This window comes from Suricata suricatta, chromosome 1, assembly GCF_006229205.1.
Source record: "Suricata suricatta isolate VVHF042 chromosome 1, meerkat_22Aug2017_6uvM2_HiC, whole genome shotgun sequence".
In the NCBI taxonomy this organism is placed as follows: Eukaryota; Metazoa; Chordata; class Mammalia; order Carnivora; family Herpestidae; genus Suricata; species Suricata suricatta.
Window position 1 is genome coordinate 34,569,577 of NC_043700.1, and position 19,752 is coordinate 34,589,328.

At 35.1% G+C, this 19,752-nt stretch overlaps 1 protein-coding gene across 8 annotated transcripts in view; it reads right to left on the minus strand.

Annotated features, from left to right (window-relative positions):
• LOC115289137 (A disintegrin and metallopeptidase domain 3-like) overlaps positions 1-19,746 on the minus strand; it is an 89,444-nt gene extending 69,698 nt beyond the window's left edge. For 7 of the 8 annotated variants that reach the window (XR_003907416.1, XR_003907420.1, XM_029936333.1 and 4 more), the window contains exons 1-3: positions 19,576-19,746; positions 9,598-9,653; positions 3,897-3,975 (exon numbers count right to left, since the gene is read on the minus strand). Coding sequence is in view for 5 of the 8 variants with exons in the window: in XM_029936333.1 (XP_029792193.1) it covers positions 3,897-3,975; positions 9,598-9,653; positions 19,576-19,683 (243 nt within the window). In the remaining 3 variants the exon portion in view is untranslated. Of the gene's footprint in view, positions 1-3,896; positions 3,976-9,597; positions 9,654-19,575 lie in introns of those variants that run through there. The other variant, XM_029936352.1, reaches the window with a different exon arrangement.
• Between the last annotated feature and the right edge of the window lie 6 nt (positions 19,747-19,752).

The window sequence follows — 19,752 nt, forward strand, 5'->3', positions numbered from 1 at the left end:
GTAATCTAGAAATTAAAATTAGCATGTAGAATATTTCCATAATCAAAAAGCTACAAGAGAGTCTCTATCTACTTTCTTGAGCACTGTATTACCCCCAAATTTTCTCGTCACATTATTTCACAATATTCTTCCATACATGACTATTTTTGGTACTTTATATTTAGAAAAATATGTTAGCTTCTTATTTTTCAGAGAAAATATCCAGAGGGAGTTAAAGAAGCTGAAAACTTCATAATCAAAATCCTTAACTCTCTGGTATAACTGAAACAATATTTCTTTGAGTTATATTCTGGCCTCCAATAATAATTCTGATGAAAAAATAAATACAAGTAGGAATGCTGGATGCCATCAGCAGAAAAGACTGAGAAAAAAAAATAACAAAACCAATAAATTATTAGTAAATAAACCTAGTCACCAGTAAAAAGAATTATATAGCAGGACCAAGTTGTAGCTTTCCTACATATGTGACACTGTTTTCAGTATTTGAAAGTCAATCAGTGCAATCCATCATATCAACACACTGAAAAAGAATTATGTGATGCTATCAACTGAAGCAGAAAAGGCATTTGGTTCAATTAAATGCACATACATTGATGTAAAAAAGAAATCTTAGCAAATCAGAAATGGAAAATGTCCTCAACTTTATAAAGAGTATGTTTTCAAAACAACCCTACAATAAACAGTATCCTTAATAGTAAAAGTAAATCTTTTATTCTTAAGATTGGCAGCAAAATGAGGGTGTCTGTCTTCACGACTGTGATTCGACACAACTGGAAGTTGTAGCAGACACAGTAAGGGTAAGCAGAGAATAAAAAAGCACATAGATTGAAAATGAAAAAGAAAAATGTTCCTGTTTGTAAATGACAGTTCTATGTAAAGAATCTCAAAGACTACCAAAAAAATGAAACAAAACAAAACACCATCATAGAATTAATATGAAACTTCAGCAAAGTTGTAGGTATTAAAATCAAAAGAACAAAATGCATTTTTAGATAAAAACAGATATATAAAAACTAAAATGGAAATATAATATTTTAGAATTGCATCAAAACAGTGAAATTTTTTTGGGCAGAAGCTTAAAAAACCATATCTAGAATCTGAATGCTAAAATTACAAAACACTACTAAAAGATACTTTAAAAAAGACCAAATAAGTGGAGAGACTCATTGCATTCATGGACTGGAAGACTCAACATAGTTAAAGATGTCAACTGCCCCCAAACTGATCTATAGGTTTGACATAATGTCTATCATAAGCCTAGCAACACTGTGTGTATACATGGAGCAGTTCTGTCTAAAGTTTACATGAAAAAAATCTGGAATAATCTAAAAAATCTTTAAAAATGAGAATAAAGGGGGATAGTTTACATAAATGTTTAAGACGCAGGTAAACTAAAGACAGCATGATAGTGGCAGAAGTACAGACACATAAAAGTATCGAACAGAATGAGGAACGCAGAAATATATCCACAAAAATATGCCCCACTGACTTTCTCACAATGACCCAAGAACAACTCAATGGTCAATCTCAGTCAAAAGAATGAAACTTGATTCAAACCATACCTGATATCAAGCTATATAAAAGTGAACATAAATGTAAATAAAACTATAAATTTTTTAGGAAAGAAAAGCAGAATACTCAAGAACCGGAGACACATGGAGCTCTGAGGCTTAACAGCTGAAGCACTTCTCTAAAGAGGGAAAGGTGATAAATTAACCCTCGTCAAAATTAAAAACTTCTGACCAATGAGAACCTTATGAACTGGATGTAAAGACAAATTACAGACAGGGAATAAATGTTGGCAAACTACACATCTCGCAAAAGACTTGTATTTAGAATATATAAATTGTTGAAAAATCAAGTGTAAAAACCAACCAATCCAATTCAAAAATGGATAAAAGACATTAATAGACATTTCACAGAAGGTGACAAATAAGTACATGAAAATATGTTCAACATCACTGGTCACTAGGAAAATACAAACTGAAACCACAAATTGAAGCGTAGATAATCACTATGCTTCTATCATAATGGCTAATTTTTTTAATGTGATAATAGCAAAGGTGACAAAAATGCAATCTTTATCTCCCAGACATTGACAGTGTAAAGGTAAAATGGTAAAGCTGTTCTGAAGATCAGTTTAGTAATTTCTTCTTAAAAATGAACTCACACTCACCATATGATCCAGCAATCATATTCCTGGACATGTATTCCAGAGTAACAAAAAATTATATCCACACAACAAACTGCACATGAATGCTCATAGAAACATTATTTTTAACAGCTAAATTGGAAACAATCAGAATAGCCCTCAAGAGGTAAAGTGGGAAAACATCTAAACCTGGTGTGGGAATGTGGTTGTTTATAAATTCTAAATAGATTTCAAGTGATTGAGATTTTCTGATTTATTCCCTCAACTTTGGTAAGTTGTCCTTTTCAAGGAAACTGTCCATTTCATCTAAATTATCAAATGTATTAGCATAAGGTTTTCATAATACTCCAAAATATCATCTTATTTTCTGTATGACTAATCATATGTCTTTTTATCCCTAATAGTGATGGAATTTGGTTTTGTGCTAGGTTAGCCTTACTAGGGTCATTAATGTTGTTAGTCCTTGTAAAGAACTAAATTCTGGGCTTAAATTTTTTTCTATTCTTTTTCATTTTTCTATCTCATTGATTTCTACCCGTGTCTTCATTATTTCCTTCATCTACTATGTTTTAACCCTTTACAGAATATTGCATTTTGTATTGGAAGGCAATTAATTTAATGGCAACCTTCCTTAATCCTCTTGTTGCTGAGTTTTAGGCCTTGGGTAGGGACTGAGGTGATAAAATTATCTCTTACTCTAGGGCTTGATTTGTCATCCTAAAAAGTAGCCTTTTTGGTCTCAGCTGAATGTCTAGGTGTCAGCAAAGTCACCCTATTCTGTCCAGGCTGAAAATCCAACATCTCTCAACACTGTTTGATGGTTAGTATTGTTTCCATTTTATCCTCTGCCCTTCAGTAGAGTTTTGTCCAGCACATAGGCAGCCTAATCTTTAGGATCTCCTCCTCACGGAAAACCAGACATCTGATGGTCCCCCTTCTCTGGTCCTGTGTCATGCCAGTTCCAGCTGCTTCAGCAGCTCTGAACTCCAAATTCTTCGAGTTCTTCCTTGGTCAGAGGGACAAGTTGAATGTGACTCACTGTCTGCTTTCTTTTCTTTCAGAGAGAGAAATCCCTGATCAGTCTATTGTCAAATGTCTCAAAATAGGAGTTTCATTCATTTTGTTCTGCTTTCTACCTGCAGATGGTGAAAAAGACAATGTACTAATTATTTTTAGTATCATTGTCTCTCAACTGCAATGTAGCAAAAGAATCTTGAGCCTTCACTTGCATTTACTTCTTCCCAATCATCTGTTCTCGCAAAATAAATATCTCACAGACTAAAGCCAACTCCTAGGTTTCGCATGTGAACCTATTCAGATTCTGTACCCAATATGCTTTGGCATCCTCACTTTCCCTTTCTATAAAGCAGTTCTTTCTATAATGTCTTTCCACAAAGCAATTCCCACTATTTTCTCCACTGCTCAGGTCCTACAAAATCTCAATTAAAATGACTCTGTGTTTCAGGATTTCTTATTCTTAGCTACTTAACCCACTTTCTTTCTCAGACCCCTGCTAATACTTCTGATAGTTTAAACAGCCTTTTTGGATAAAGGATTCCTGAGTTCCATATTTGAAAAGTAGTTGTTCTATTCAATCTGCCTTCATAGTAATTGTCACACATTTGGGCTTCTGATCTGTTTGCCCAATAATTCTGTGGGGTAGAAAGCATCCTTTTTCTTCCCACCAATGGCGCCTTAGCTGTATAAAAAACTGTAAATCTACACAGCATAAAGCAAAGCTTACCTTTGTAAATGAAGAATCTGGATACAATGTTCCTGATTTGTTGTATGCATACACCAGGAAATGAGGGTCTAAAAATGACCTAATTCAACCAAAGTAATAAATAACACTTCATTGTAATAGTAACATTAACAAAAATAGAATCCTGATATTTAAAAATTTACTTTCAATTTTACAAGCTCAAATACCCAAAAATTAAATAGACTCTTCTCTCAATTATCTAGTTTGCTTTCTGACAGTATATTGCATATATGAGAAAAGATAATAAGCAGTATAATCATATCAGTAGGGACACCATAATGACATAGATTTATACAGTAGACACCAGGACTTCCAGATTCCCATGGCAAGTTTTCTGTTAGAGTCAATGATCAATAAATCTCATGGCATAAATGTTAGTTAATATTTGCTAACAAGAAACCATGGATTGATAATGAAAAATAAATGCTTTTACTGTTCGTTTCTATAAAATTATGCTTTGGTAAAAACAGCCCCAGAATTCCCAATGCCTTAAAACAACAATGATTGTTCTTTACAAGTTTACTGCAGAGTCAGCTCCACACTGCTTTCATTCTAGAACCTGGGAAAGACCAACATCCCACCCCCTGGAATATGCCTTTCTTACAGCAGAAGGAGAAAAGAAATTGTAGAAGCACACAATAGTTCTTGGAGACTTTGTTTAGAAGTGGAGACCAGTGTTTTGCTCAAATTCCATAAGCTAAATGATCTCTCTAGACAAACCTCACATAAATGGTTCAGAAGTGTAGTTTTCTTATAGAGAAGATAGTGATTCTTAGGGAACAATCTGACACTACTATTTATTGCTGGGAGAACTGGAGTTTCATAAGAATTCCAAATATCGAGGGGCAGCTCAAGACCAGAATCGAGGAAGGACTTGAGGCTTTCACGGAGTGCCTACTTTCACCACTACTCCTCTTTCCAGACCTGCTTTATCATCTCTCATTCCTGACAGCTTTCCTTTTCCCTCAATTCAAATAACAAAACCAGAGAGCTTCCCAGAAAAACAAAACTGGTATTTATCAGCTCATATTTCACATATATTCAAGGACATCCCGAATGGCCTGGGATGGTTTAAATGCAAGCACCTAGAACATGAGTTCTGGCGCCAGGGGAACAGCCTCATTGTAGTAACTAGGCATGTAAATGGAGGAGGCAGCCATGGAAGTCCAGAATCATTTCCCAGGAAAAGGAAATTCAACGGATTTCTGACAAGCATAATTAAAATGATAAAAGTTTAGTCTGCAAGTTTATTCATCCTGATATACAGTATACAAGACGTATACTTTTGCTTCTACACAACACAACAAAAAAGTCTGCCTTAGTGAAGTAACAGAAATACAAATGACCATTCAAGGGAAAACAATATCCAGTGTAAGGAAAATGAACAACAAAAGAGATGATGTCAAAACTTGAAAGCAAGTTCCTAATGACGCTGAATGAAGAAATCGATTAAATGACGATTGTTTAAAGAAAAGTTAACAAGTTAAAAAGTTAATAAGCTTTCAGAGATCACTTCAGGGGAAAAAAGACACTCAAACTAAACTGACAGTTAAAAATAAATAACTCAATAATGTGCCAAAGATAATTTGTCTGCTGACAACAGAATTAGAGGCCTAGGCAAAAAAGAGAACAAATTTTGCTAGTAAAAAGCACAGCCAAAAGAAAGATCTGAAAATGGATGGAGGAAAAACTAACTAAAGAGGGCAGATCCATATGATCCAGGATGAAAAAACATGCATTGCCATAAAATTTTTAAAAATGTGTAGTGACTTAAAAAAAAAGGAAAAGTAAGGAATATGCCATATGTCAGGGGGATTAATGTCCAATCATACATACACATATGTACATGCACTCACATGTACACAAAACATGCTGGAAAACTGACTTAAATTACAAAAATTAATAGCAAAGGAATAGGACTCATAAATTCTATTCACTGCCAACATGGCACCCAATTATGAGAACAAAAGGGATATTTGAAGACGTGCACAGATCCAGAAAACAACCATCCACATATTCTATGTAAAGAAAGTAACCTGCAAGTGTACTAACTAAACAATACCTGAGTCAGCAGAAAATTGCTAATAAAAGAATCAATGATAATAGCAATTGCCACTTCAGATACCTGTGAAATTAGGTGATTAACTAGTTGTTACTTAACCTTCTAATTTCTGTATAAGTCTAATTACATGAAACAGAAGTTGGTGTTTTGATTTTTTACTTTGCTTTTCTGTTTTGAGTGTCATTGCAACTACTGTATTGTAAAGGATGGAAAATAATTGCATATGTTAAAAAATATGAAACTTTATGAATTAAAAAAAAAAGAATCAATGATAAAACTTGGAAAATAAAATACAGTTGTTAAGATACTGATACCATTACATTTACATATTAAATATAAAATAAATTTTAATGCTATAAGCATATTATAAGTTCAGAATATGAGAGACACAAGAGAGAAATCTAAAAACCTATAAAAATATGAAAACAGTGATTAATAAGAATTTCATTTTTTAGCAATGAACTCCACAAACATGGGGGGAAAGAAAGAGCAATAGTTTGGGCAGCATATTTGTAACATATAGAATAGATAAAGGGTTAATATTTACAATAAACACAAATTCCCACAAACTGACTATGGAGAGAAAAAGAGAGAGATAAGCCATAGATTGAAAATAACTCAGAACAAATGATTAAAACTAAAAACCCCAAAGAAAAAAACAAAATATAGGAGAAAATCAATTAGAATAATCAGTGAACATTTGAAACAATACACTTAAATAACTAAAACATATTAAAAACATTAATTAAATCAGAATAAAGCATTAGCACACATTAAAACACAATACAATAGAATTTTTATCCATTAATTCAAAACATAAATTAGTAAACATACTCATTTTGTTGAGACTGTAGAGAACAGAAATGCTTTTGAATTACAAGTGTGAGTGAAAACTATTATAAACCCTCTGAAATAAAAACTGATGGCATATAGCACTCTCGAAAATTGTATCATTTATAACCCATCAATTTCACTGGTGCCCAGGAAGTCATGGTCAAGGATATCCACAAACAGCTTTTCTTGCTATAAATATGAGTGAAAAATAATAAATGAAATGTATTTATTTGATTTACATATATTACATATGTATTTAAAATATATGACCTCACTTTGCACACATCAATATGAATCTCAAAAAATAATATTATGTAAAATGTTGCACAAAAAGCACAGCTTCAAAACCAGAACCACATACAAGAAGATAGTATCTGTTGCTCACACTATGGGTCAAGTGTGAGTAGCCTTAGTAGTTCTGCTGATGGTGGCCGGGCTTGCCCAGTGGTCCGGATTCAGCTGAATGTCGGCTGACATAGAGGTGATGAGGGCACCTGGGCTGTGCTCCACCTGTGTCCATCTTCCAGCAAGCCGGCCCCAGCATACTCTCGTGGGGACGGCAGACAAACAAGATGGAGAGCAGGAAGGCAGGGGAGCTTATCCAAACTTCTGTTTGAATCAAGTCAGCTAATACCTTTTTGGCCAAAGTAAATCACATAGCCACAGAATGGGCTCTGTAATTTGCAGGGCCTGTGGAGAAATGAAAATATGAGGTCTCTTGCTCAAAAGTATTATGAGTCTCAAGGCAGCAACAGCAGAGAATTAAGTCAAGTACAGGCATGTCTAACCACAGGATCCTGGGGGAAGTTGGCCTTGCACAGATAAACTCATATCCAAGGGTTGGGGTGGGGAGGCTGGGATGGATGTATATATTCCACTTCTTAATGACAGGAAGTCAAAGTTACATGGAAAAGAGTGAAGATACAGGGAAAGGTAAAGAATTGGGATCACATTAGTGATCCGCCATATTAAGATAAACAAATTATACAAAAGAGTATTGTGCCACTTATGCCTATTTAAAGTAATAATCAAAACATGATGATTCTTAATTTCCAGGCATACAGATGAATGAAAAATGATGGCAGTAGAGTGTGTGTCCGTATCATAACTGTGGTTAGCACTGGGGAGTGAAAGAACTGAATGTATCTGGGCATGGGAATAACAGATTTCACTATTGCCTGCTATACATAAATAAATACATAAATAAAATGCTTGCATGTGTGTCATTCATGGTAAGAACCAAATTGTATATATTATTCTCACAATTTTCCTTTTTTATTTTCAATAAAAAGAAAAAATCCAATATAGAAAAATTGAGACTAACATAAACTATGGACATTGGGTAGTAATGATGTGTCAATGTAGGGTCATCAAATGTAATGACTGTGTCACTCTGGTGGGGCCTGTTGGTAATGGGGAGACTGTACACACATGTGCAGGAGGTCGGGGCACAGGGTACACAGATTCTCTCTGTGTCTTTCACTCAGTTTTGCCGTGAACCTGTAACTTCTCTGAAAAATAAATGTTTAACTGGAAACAGGAAACTTCAAAGAGCTGATAATGGTTTAGAGAAGTTATTTAGGGAAATACAAATTGACACAAAGATGTGATCTAATATTTTAGCACATACTGCGTGCCTTTGAAAATCTAAACTGCTACTTTCTTTTCAGAAACTGACCATATCTCTCAAAATCTTAACACAAAATCTGAGTAATAAAGGTTGTTGTGAAAATGCCATGTGCTCCTAAAATGTCTGTTACTTTTGTTGTTGTTACTATCACTATTATTACTATTACTCATATGTCTTGATCCAGAAACCCATTTCTTAGTATCAAGCCTACAAAAGAAAATCTCTATTACATAAGAATTTACATACAAGATTGTTTACTGCAGTAATAATTGCTTGAAATAACTTCTTATCTATCAATATTACATGCTACAGAATGTTATCTATTAAATAATGAGTTAAAAAATATTTAGAGAGTAAGAAAATGAACACCATTATTAAATAAAATCTGCTAGCAGCAAAACAGTATTTCCAACTGTGTAAAAACAAACTTTTTAAAAATAGGTTTCTATATTTTTACTTAAGGGAAATTTAGAATAGAAAACGGTAGAAGGGCATCTGGGTAGCAACCGAGTTGATTAACCATCTGACTTAGGCTCGGATAATGATCTCACGGTTCAAGAGTTTGAGGCCCACATCAGGCTCTCCGCTATCAGCACAGAGTCTGCTTCAGATCCTCTGTCCCTTCTCTATCCCCCCTCAAAAATAATAGACAAACATTTTTTAAAAGAATTGAAAATTGTGGAAAGATACACATAAAATTATTAATATTGGTTTCCTCAAAGAGCAATTTGGAAACAGAAACTTTAAGAGATTAAATTACATATTAGACCAGGAAGAGAAAAAATTACGGCATAATATTTTGTTAAATGCTTAAAAGCACATAAATATATAAAATGACACGAAAACGAACAAAATTAAACATGGGTAAATAGAGTTATTCCTTTAATTATTGCCATTGTGGCTATATTTCAAGGAGTTACGTAGAGTATTTTTAATTTACCTAATTATACGTTAATGTTTACATCATTAAACTAGAATTTGGCACCAATATTAAATTTAAAATCTCAAGATGGAGACTTGAAATTCTAATCTGACTTGAATCACAAAGATGTAACATGTTAAGTACAATAGTCATGCTTTTGTTTAGGCTCAATTTAGGGTAGTGATTGTAAAACTTTAAGAAACTGAAAAGTATGAAAAGAAGAATGGCTACTTACTGCACTTCAAGATGGAGGGTATATGTTTTCCTGTCAATTTTGATGGAATAAGTGACCTATACCAAAATATTCAGAGAGAAATAATTAGTAGAAATGTAAAATTCTTAACTCAGAAGACATCATTTGTTAAAGGTAAATACTCTTTCATACCAATGTAGATGGTATCACACATGTCTGAAAATTATATATACATGTATGTTGCTATCTCTCTTCAATCTCAGAATGTATGACAGAACTAATCATAATTAAATTTCACTAAAATTAAGGTGGCTAAATCTATTTCAAAACTAAGAGCATTGATCATTAGCATTTATTGTCGTGAAATTTTAATTCGAAATGGTTACATTTAGAAATGTTGAGTAATGGGGTGCCTCGGTGGCTCAGTCAGTTAAGCATTTGACTTCAACTCAGGTCATGATCTCACAGCTCATGAGTTTGAGCCCCATGTCAGGCTCTGTGCTGACAGCTCAGAGCCTGGAGCCTGCTTCAGATTCTGTGTCTCTGTCTCTCTCTGTGTCTCCCCTGCTCATGCCCTGTCTCTCTCTCAAAAAATAAAATAAAATAAAATAAAATAAAATAAAACTTTTTTAAAAAAAGAAATGTTGAGTAATAATTGAAGAAACTTGAATTTAATTATCTTTTCTTTAATGTTTATTTATTTTTCAGAGAGAAAGAGCACAAGTGGGGGAGGTGCAGAGAGGGAAAGGGAGACACAGAATCCAAAGCAGACTCGAGGCTCTGAGCTGTCAGCACAGAGCTTGACACAGGGCTCGAACCCACAAACTGTAAGATCATGACCTGAGCTGAAGTCAGATGCTTAACTTACTGAGCCACCCAGGCTCTCCTAAATTATCTTTTTTTCTACTTTGTGATTTCTAGCTGAAATAAGTTTAAAATTAAAGAATACAACACAGGTTGTGGGGAGCTAAGATGGCAGAGTAGTAGGAAAACCCAAAGCTAGCTTCATTGTTTGAACGCATAAATATCAAATCATTTTGACTACCCAAGAAATCCATCTGAAAACTGACAGACCAAAATGCACAACTAGCGGGAGAGAAGAGACCACACTGTGGAAGGTAGGAGGTGTGGAGACCTGTTTTCCAGGGAAATGGACTGCAGGTGCTGCAGACGGGAGGGAGACCTGGTCACAGAGAGAAGGAGAGAGACAGAGAGGAGCATATAGTGGATCATACAAGGAAAACAATTCTCCTAAAACCAATGACTAGAAAAATGACAAGGGCTGATTTTTGTGAGTTTTTACAACCAGCAGGGCTTTAGAGTTTGTTCCTGTAGAGAAGGAGGGCAGATAGCCCGGGCTCAGACAATCTGAGGATTTCCCTAGGATGCACTGAGAGGGACATTCCACCCTCTTGGACTACATCACAGACAGGTGGCATTGCCTCTCTGGGGACAAAAGAGCTGGTGGGTGCCATTACCCTCCCCTCCCCTTCAGCATAGATGTGGAGACACCACTGAAGGCAGCTAACCTGTTCACCTGCTCTTTGCTGTGCTTTACTCCAAACTCCACACTCCTGCAGTTTGATGGGACTGCCCTTCTGGGACAATCCTGCATCAGTCCCAAAGCAGCGAGACTCCCCCACCAGAGAACACACCAGGCCAGCACAGCTCCACACCAGGCCAGGTCCCTAAAGTTTTAAGTGTGAAAACTCAGCCACCTGCCTGGGGTACAGCCCCATGTGCACTGCACTGTCCGTGGCGCAGGCGGCCCAGACACAAATGGGGTCAAGGCAGAGGGATGCCTGGAACACACAAGAGGAGACTGTTCACCCTTCTTGGGAGGGCTTCCCACAGAGCAGCGGGTACAAACCCCTCTTCAGGGATGAGGGAGCTGGCTGAAGCCATTACGCTCCCCCAGCCCTCCGCATAAACTAACTTCTGTAAGCAGCGCAATGCCAACGTGGGCAGCCTGAACCACTTATACCCCCCCAAAAAAAATATTGTTTTTCTCAGGCAAATGTGCCTGAGACCCAGAGCAGAGGACCCGTCCCCCAGAATACCAGCACAAACCCCTGCATGCACCATGTCTCCTGACCACAGAGTTATGCAAAGCATCATCAGCTCTTGGAAATAGCATCAGGTCTCTTTCAATAAGCAGACCAGAGCACACCTAGTTAAAACTTGCCACATTCTGGCCAAGGTCCAAACACTCCCCACTGTAGGCAAGGAGGTCTGCAAAGGACTAACCTGAGGGGAAGAGCAGCCAAAACACAGCAGCAGAGTGGACACAGCATACACCAGACACACTTCCTCAAGTGCCAGGCCCTGGACAGTATATGACCTCTTCTTCGTAAAGCCATTACTCTCAGGAGCAAGACACATAACAGGATTTCCTAACACAGAGAAAAAGACACAGACCTAGACAAAATGCCAAGATGAAGGATTTCATCCCAAAAGAAAACAATAAACCCCAGGGATCTAATCAAAACAGATATCAACAATATGTCTGATCCAGAATATAAAGCAACAATCATAAAGACACTTACTGAGCTTGAGAAAAACAAAAGACACCAGGGAGTCCTTTACCACAGAAGCAAAAGATCTAAAAACTAGTCAAGCAAAATGAAAAATGCAATAACTGAGATTCAAAACCAACTGGATGTAATGGCCACAAGGATTGAAGAAGCAGAGGAATGAATGTTATAGAAGATAACATTATGGGAAATAATGAAGCTGAAAAGAAGAGGGAAAGAATACAACACAGTTCCTCTTTTCAGAATAAAGGAAACATCCCCAAGCTGTCAGAAGTGCTACCCCCAGTCTCCTCCCTGTTCTCTCTGGGAAATTGCCTCCGCCAAAACGTCACACCAAGTCACACCTTTCCAAGTCAATGAGAAGCTCACCTCCAGATCTTGATGGACCATGCCAGCTTCGCACTTTGCTGAGACTCAGTTGAGTCTCTGTCTCCCCATTCCTGCTTCCTCCCATCCTGTGCACAGGGACCCATCAAAAAAGTATACCCTAATAAACTGCCTTCACAGGAATCTTCTCAAAGACTGCATCCCAAAGAATACAATCTACGACATCATCATAAAACATTACACATTCTTCATGGCATAACATACAGTTAACGCTGGAAATTTTCCCACAGTTGCAAAAACATGAATTTTGTCACTGGATGCAGTTTTCTGCCTAAGTCATTTTAAACCTATAGTGTTCAGTGTTGTAACCTTACAGCTCTTGAAATAGGTATGTTGAAATTTTCCAAGAATTTTGTGATTTTTTTTTCATTATCATTTTATTCTGTAGTTTTTTACCTTATATGTTTTGGAGCTCTGTTGTTGGGTACAAACACATTTAGTATGGTGATATCCTTAGGATAAATTGATAACATTATCATTAAGGTAACTTTTATCTCTAGAAGTGCTTCTTTAACTTCATCTGATATTGTTATTATGGCACCAGCTTACTTTTGATGTTTAAGGTTTTCTATTTTTAGCTTTTGATCCATTTTGATGTAATAAGTAGGTTTTTAAGAATGTTTCATAATCATTTAAAATTTAAAGCTGCATTCTGAGGATAAAAGCAAGTTTCAATTTTCAGAGATGTACTAATATAAAGAGTACAAATAAGTAATTTCACAATGGGTATTGTTAACAGTAATTGTTAATGGTATGGCAAACTAAATGGAAAACGAATAGATTTAGGTACTACTTCTGTAGTGGCCCTCCTCTTTCTATTATTGAGAATAAATCTGTATAATTTTCCTTCTACATTATGGATATTAGGTCGGTAATACCCCAGGTACTCAAAGCAAAAACACAGTCTATGTAATAGCTGGCCTACCCTACTTTTAAAATATTTATTTCTTAATAATTTTATATTTTAAATTGCTGAATACAATGGAAATAGGCAGTCCTGTGTTAGCATGATCATAAAATGGAATGCTGTGATGTGTAACACATTAAGGATGTTAGATGTCTTTCGTTGGTGGCACCCTTATCCCCTGGATCCATCGAAACCCACTGAGGCTATTCCATTCCACAGGGGAGTATTATGTGTGTATTTGGTGAATATGTTTTTGTGAATGTGTGAATAATTTTATGAATTGTCCTTTTGGAACACATTCAGTGATATTTGAAGTATGTTAGAGTGGTTGGTTAATTTAATAAAGTTTTCTAGTATTAATACATCCTTCAACAGAGAGAAAATGTACTTGATCATAATGTTCTACAATTATTTGCTACTTTTACTTTTAAATATTTTAGTTAAGTGAAAGAACCTGTAATTTCTCTTTCTGGTATTTATTTGATCTCTATCAAAGGTACATTAATATTTTAAAACATTATTAAATGATCTGAAGGATTAATTAACTTATGTTCTTTTCTGTTTTCTAGTCTCCGAAAATGATACATCATCTTTCCTTGAATTTTGTTCGAAAGCTTAAAACCATTTAACTAGTAAGATTTTCTGGCAATTTATTTAAATTATTAATTCAAATAACTTCATGATTACAATTATAAGTATACTCTATGTGTAGATATTATATTTCTGCCTGAGTCAAAAAAATGTGTTTGGGAAAGAAAAACAAACAAATATCAAGACTGCAGACTGACACCAAACTTATAAATAATTACAAAATTAAAATATGAGTGTGCATATATCTAAAAATTAATTCAGTTCAAATTTACTATTTTTAGAAACTGAAATGGGGCACTTGGGTGGCTCAGTAGGTTAAGTGTCCGGCTTTGGCTCAGGTCATGATCTCACAGTTCGTGGGTTCAAGCCCTGCTTTGGGCTCTGTGCTGACAGCTCAGAGCCTGGAGCCTGCTCTCTCTCTCTGACCCTCCCTTGCTCGCACTGTCTCTCTTTGTCTCTCAAAAATAAATAAAAAACATTTAAAAAAATTTTTTAAAGACACTGAGATAGACATTCACTTTCTCAACAATTCTCTGTGCTATGAGTCCCAGAAGAAGAAAGAGAAAACGGGGTGGGGGGGGGCAGAAAATTTCTTTGAAGAAATAATAACTGAAAGCACCCCTAAACTGGGGAAGGAAACAGATATTCATATCCAGGAGGCACTGAGAACTTCCATCAAAATCAACAAAAGCAAGCCAATACCAAGACATACTATAAATTTACAAAATATAAGGAAAAAGAAAAATATTAAAAGCAGAAAGACAAAATAAGTCCTTATTTTAAAAGGGAAGACCCATAAAGCTAGCTAGCGATCTCTCCACAGAAATGTGGCAAGCCAAAAGGGAGTGGCATGATATATTCAAAGTGCCAAATGGGAGAAATCTGCAGGCAAGAATACTTTACCCAGCAAGGCTATCATTCAGAATAGGAAGAAAGGTGAGGAGTTTCCCAGACAACAAAAAACCCATGGAGTTCATGACCACTAAACCAGCCCTGCCAGAAATATTAAAGCATACTCTGTGAGTGTAAAGGAGAGACAAAAAGTGACAATACAAGGATCACAGAAATCACCAGAAATAACACAAAACAAGTAATAAAATGGCAATAAATACATATCTACTAATAATTACTCTGAATGTAAGTGGACTAAATGCTCCAATCAAAAGACATAGGTGTCAGAATGTAAAATAAAATAAGACCCATCTATATGGTGCCTTCAACAGAGTAATATCAGGACTAAAGACATCTGCAGAAGAAAAATAAGGGGGTGGAGAAATATTTATCACCCAAAAGGATGTCAAACGAAAGCTGGAGTAGCATTACTTACATAAACTAGACTAGAAGGATACTAATTCATCATAAAGGAAACAATCCAAAAAGAAGATATAACAATTGTAATATTTATGCACTCAACATGGAGCACTCAAATATATAAAACAATAACAAACATAAAGGAACTAATTGATAATAATGCAATAATAGTAAAACACTTTAACACCACACTTACATCAATGGACAAATATTTCAAATAGAAAATCAACAAGAAAATAATGACTATGAATGACACATTAAATGAAAGGGACTGACATGATACATTGAGAACACTTCATCCTAAAACAGCCAAATACATATTCAAGTACACATGGAACATTCTCCAGAAAAGATCACATATTAGGTCATAAACCAGACCTGAATAAATACAAAGACCCTGTAATCATATCATGCACCTTTTCTAATGAAAAAACTTAGAAAAAGCAAAAATACATGGAGGTTAAAGAATATTTTATGAAACAATGAATGGGTTAACCAGGTAAACAAAGAAGAAGTTTAAAAATACATGGAAACAAATGAAAATGAAAATACAATGATCCAAAACCTTTAGGAACAGCAAAAATGATCCTAGGAGGGAAATACATAGCAATACAAGCCTACATCAGGAATTAAGAAAAATCTCAAATAAATAACTTAACTTTACACCTAAAAGGAGCTAGAAAAAGAACAACAAATGAAGCCTAAAGCCAGCAGAAGGAAGAAAATAATAAAGATTAGGGCAGATATAAATGATACAGAAATTAAAAACAAAACAAAACAAAACAAAGAAACACCAGGTCAATGAAACCAAGAGCTGGTTTCTTAAAACTGATAAACCTCTAGTCAGGCTCATCAAAAGAAAAGAGAAAGGAACCAAGTATATAAAATTACAAATGAGAGAATAAAAATAACAACCAACACCACAGAAATACAAACGATTATAAGAGATTATTATGAAAGTTTGTATGCCAACAAGTTGGACAACTTGGAAGAAATGGATAAATTTCTAGAAACATATATAACTACCAAAACTGAAACAGGAAGAAACAGAAAACTTTAAAAAACCAATAACCAGCAAAGAGATTGAATTAGTAATCAAAAAACTCCCAACAAACAGAAGTCAGGTGGCTTCACAGGTAAATTATACAAAGCATTTAAAGAAGAGTTAATACCTGCTCTTCTCAAACTATTCCAAAACATGAAAAAGGAATAAAAACTTCCAAATTCATTTTAAGAGCCAGCATTACTCGGATACCAAATCCAGATAAAGACCCAACATAAAAAGAGAATTATCAGCCAATATCTCTGATGAAAATGGATGTGAAAATTCTCAATAAAATACTATCAAACCAAATCTAACAAAATATTAAAAAAAATCTTTCACTACAATCAAGTGGGGTTTATTTCTGGGCTGTAAGGATGGTACACTATTCACAAATCAATCAACATGATTAATAAAAAACCACATTAATAAAAGAAAGTATAAGAACCATATAATCATTTCCATAGATGCAGAAAAAGCATATGACAAAGTACAATATCTATTCATGATAACAAATCCTCAACAAAGTAGGTTTAAAGGGAACATACCTCAATGTCAAAAGGCCACATATGATGAACCCACAACTAATTATCATCCTCAATGGGGAAAAACAGACAGCTTTTTCTCTATGGTCTGGAACAAGAGAAGGATGTCCACTCTCACCACTGTTATTTAACACATTACTAGAAATCCCAGCCTCAGCAATCACACAACAAAAAGGAATAGGAGGCATCCAGACTGTCAAGGAAGAATTAAATGTTTCATTATTTGCAAGTGACATGATTATCTATATAGAAAACCTGAGAGATGCCACCAAAAACATCGCCACAACTGACACATACATGAATTCAGTAAAGTCACAGGATACAAATTCAATGTATAGAAATCAATTACATTTCTATATACCAACAATGAAGCAGCAGAAAGAGAAATTAATAATTAAGCCCATTTAAATTGCACCCAAAACAATGACACTGGAAAAAAACCTAACCAAAGAAGTGAAAGACCTGTACCCTGAAAACTATAAAACACTGATGAAAGAAATTGAAGATGACAAAAAAAATGAGAAGATATTTCATGCTCATGCGATTAGAAAAATAATGTTAAAATGTCTATACTACTCAAAGCAATACACATATTCAATGCAATCCCTATCAGAAGACCAATCACATTTTTCACAGAAATAGAACTAACAGTCCTAAAATTTGCATGGACCACCAAAAAACCTGAATAGCCAAAGCAGCCTTGAAGACGAAAAGCAAAGCTAAAGGCATCACAAGTCCAGACTTCAAGTTATATTACAAAACTATAGTGATCAAAACAGTATGGTACTGGCACAGAAATAGACACATAGACCAATGGAACAGAACAGAAAACTCAGAAATAAACCCACAATTATACCGACAATTAATATTCAACAAAACAGGAAAGAATATCCAATGGGGAAAAGTCTCTTCAATAATTGGCTTTGGGAAAACTGGATGGCAACATGGAAAAGAATAAAACTGGACCACTTTCTTAAGCCATACACAAAAAATAGCACATTTAAAGATCTAAATGTGAGACCTGAAACCATAAAAATCCTAGAGGAGACCACAGGCAGTAATTTTTTCAACTTTGACCAACTTCTTTCTAGATATATATTCTGAAACAAGAGAAACAAAATTAAATTCACCAAAATTAAAAGCTTCTGCACAGTGAGGAAGATCAACAAAACTAAAAGGCAGCATACAGACTGGGAGAAGATAGAGCAAACAACATATTTGATAAAGAGTTGGTAAACAAAACATATCAAGAACTTATCAAACTCAACACCAAGAAAGCAAGTAAGTCAGCTTAAAAATGGGTAGAAGACATGAATAAACATTTCTCCAAAGACGACATCCAGATACAGACACATTGAAAAGATGCTCAACATGATTCATAATCAAGGAAATGTAAATCAAAACTACAATGAGATACTACCTCACACCTGTCAGAATGGCTAAATTCAACAAACAAGAAGCAGCAGATGTTGGCTAGGATGGGGACCAAAAGGAGCACTCTTAGACTGTTGGTGGGAATGCAAACTAGTACAGCCACTGTGGAAAAACAGTGTGGAGTTCCCTCAAATAGTTAAAAATAGAACTACCAGGAATTGCACCACTAGTTATTTACCCGAAGAATACAAAAATACTATTTCAAAGAGATACACGTACCCCAATGTTTACAGCAGCTATTTATCTACAATAGTCAAATTATGGAAACAGCCCAGTGTCCATTGATTATTGAATGCATTAAGGTGACACACACACAGACACACACAACACTGGAAGATTAGCCATAAAAAAGAGCAAAATCTTACCATTTGCAAGGACATGAATGGAGCTAGAGAATAGTAAGCTAAGTAATAAATCAGTCAAATACAAATATCACATGATTTCACTCATGTAGGATTTAAAGAAAAAAAAACAAAAAAGCAAAGTGGGGGAGGGGGAAAAACCAAGAAAGACTCTTAGTTATAGAGAACACACTGATGGTTATCTGAGGGGAGGAGGTGGGGAGAGATGGGTAAAATGTGTGATGGAGAATTAGGACCGCACTTGGTGTATGAGTACCAGGCGCTGTGAGTGCCGTATCATTAAATTTACATCTGAAGCTAATATTACACTGCATGTTAACTACCAGGAATATAAATACTTAAAATATAAAAAATAAAAATAAATGGGTGCAAATTATATATGTTATAGAAATATCATACAGATTCTACTTAATGAATCATTCATAAAAATCATGCTAATATTATAAGAGCTTTATCATTTAAAAAATCTGTGCTGTCTAGATTTGAAAATATACATGCTTTATTTTAATCCAGTGAAAAATAACAGTGCTTGCATTTTAACAAAGATTTATATATGTATATATAAGCAATTATAGGCATGAAGAAATTCTTGATATGTCATTTTAAATCATGACACAAGATAAATTTTATTGTGACCTCACTGACATAGAATATTTAAATATCTGTATTTCCTAGACAAAAAGTCCAGTAGACTGTATATACCATTTTGTGATATGGATTCGGGGCACCTTTTTCTGAGTCCCTGTTTTAAAAATATTTCATAATGTTCATTTGGAAAATGAAGAGAAAAATCAAGACATCTGCTTTCGTTCAGACAAAATGACTTTAAGGAATATATGCATGGGTTGATTTAGGTCATGTAGTCCATTAAAAATTAAAGCATTTAAAAAAGTGATTTCTTAATTACATGCGTTTCCGAAACTTCACCATCGGTGTTTGTCTCAATCCTCCGTGGCACTGTAATTTGTAGAAGTGATGTTTCAGCATCTGCGGTAAGGAAAACACCTGTGAGCATTCCCCGGTGCCTGGCAGCATCCTTACTCTTCACTGGCCCTGTCACATCACATCACTCTTTGAACTTCCG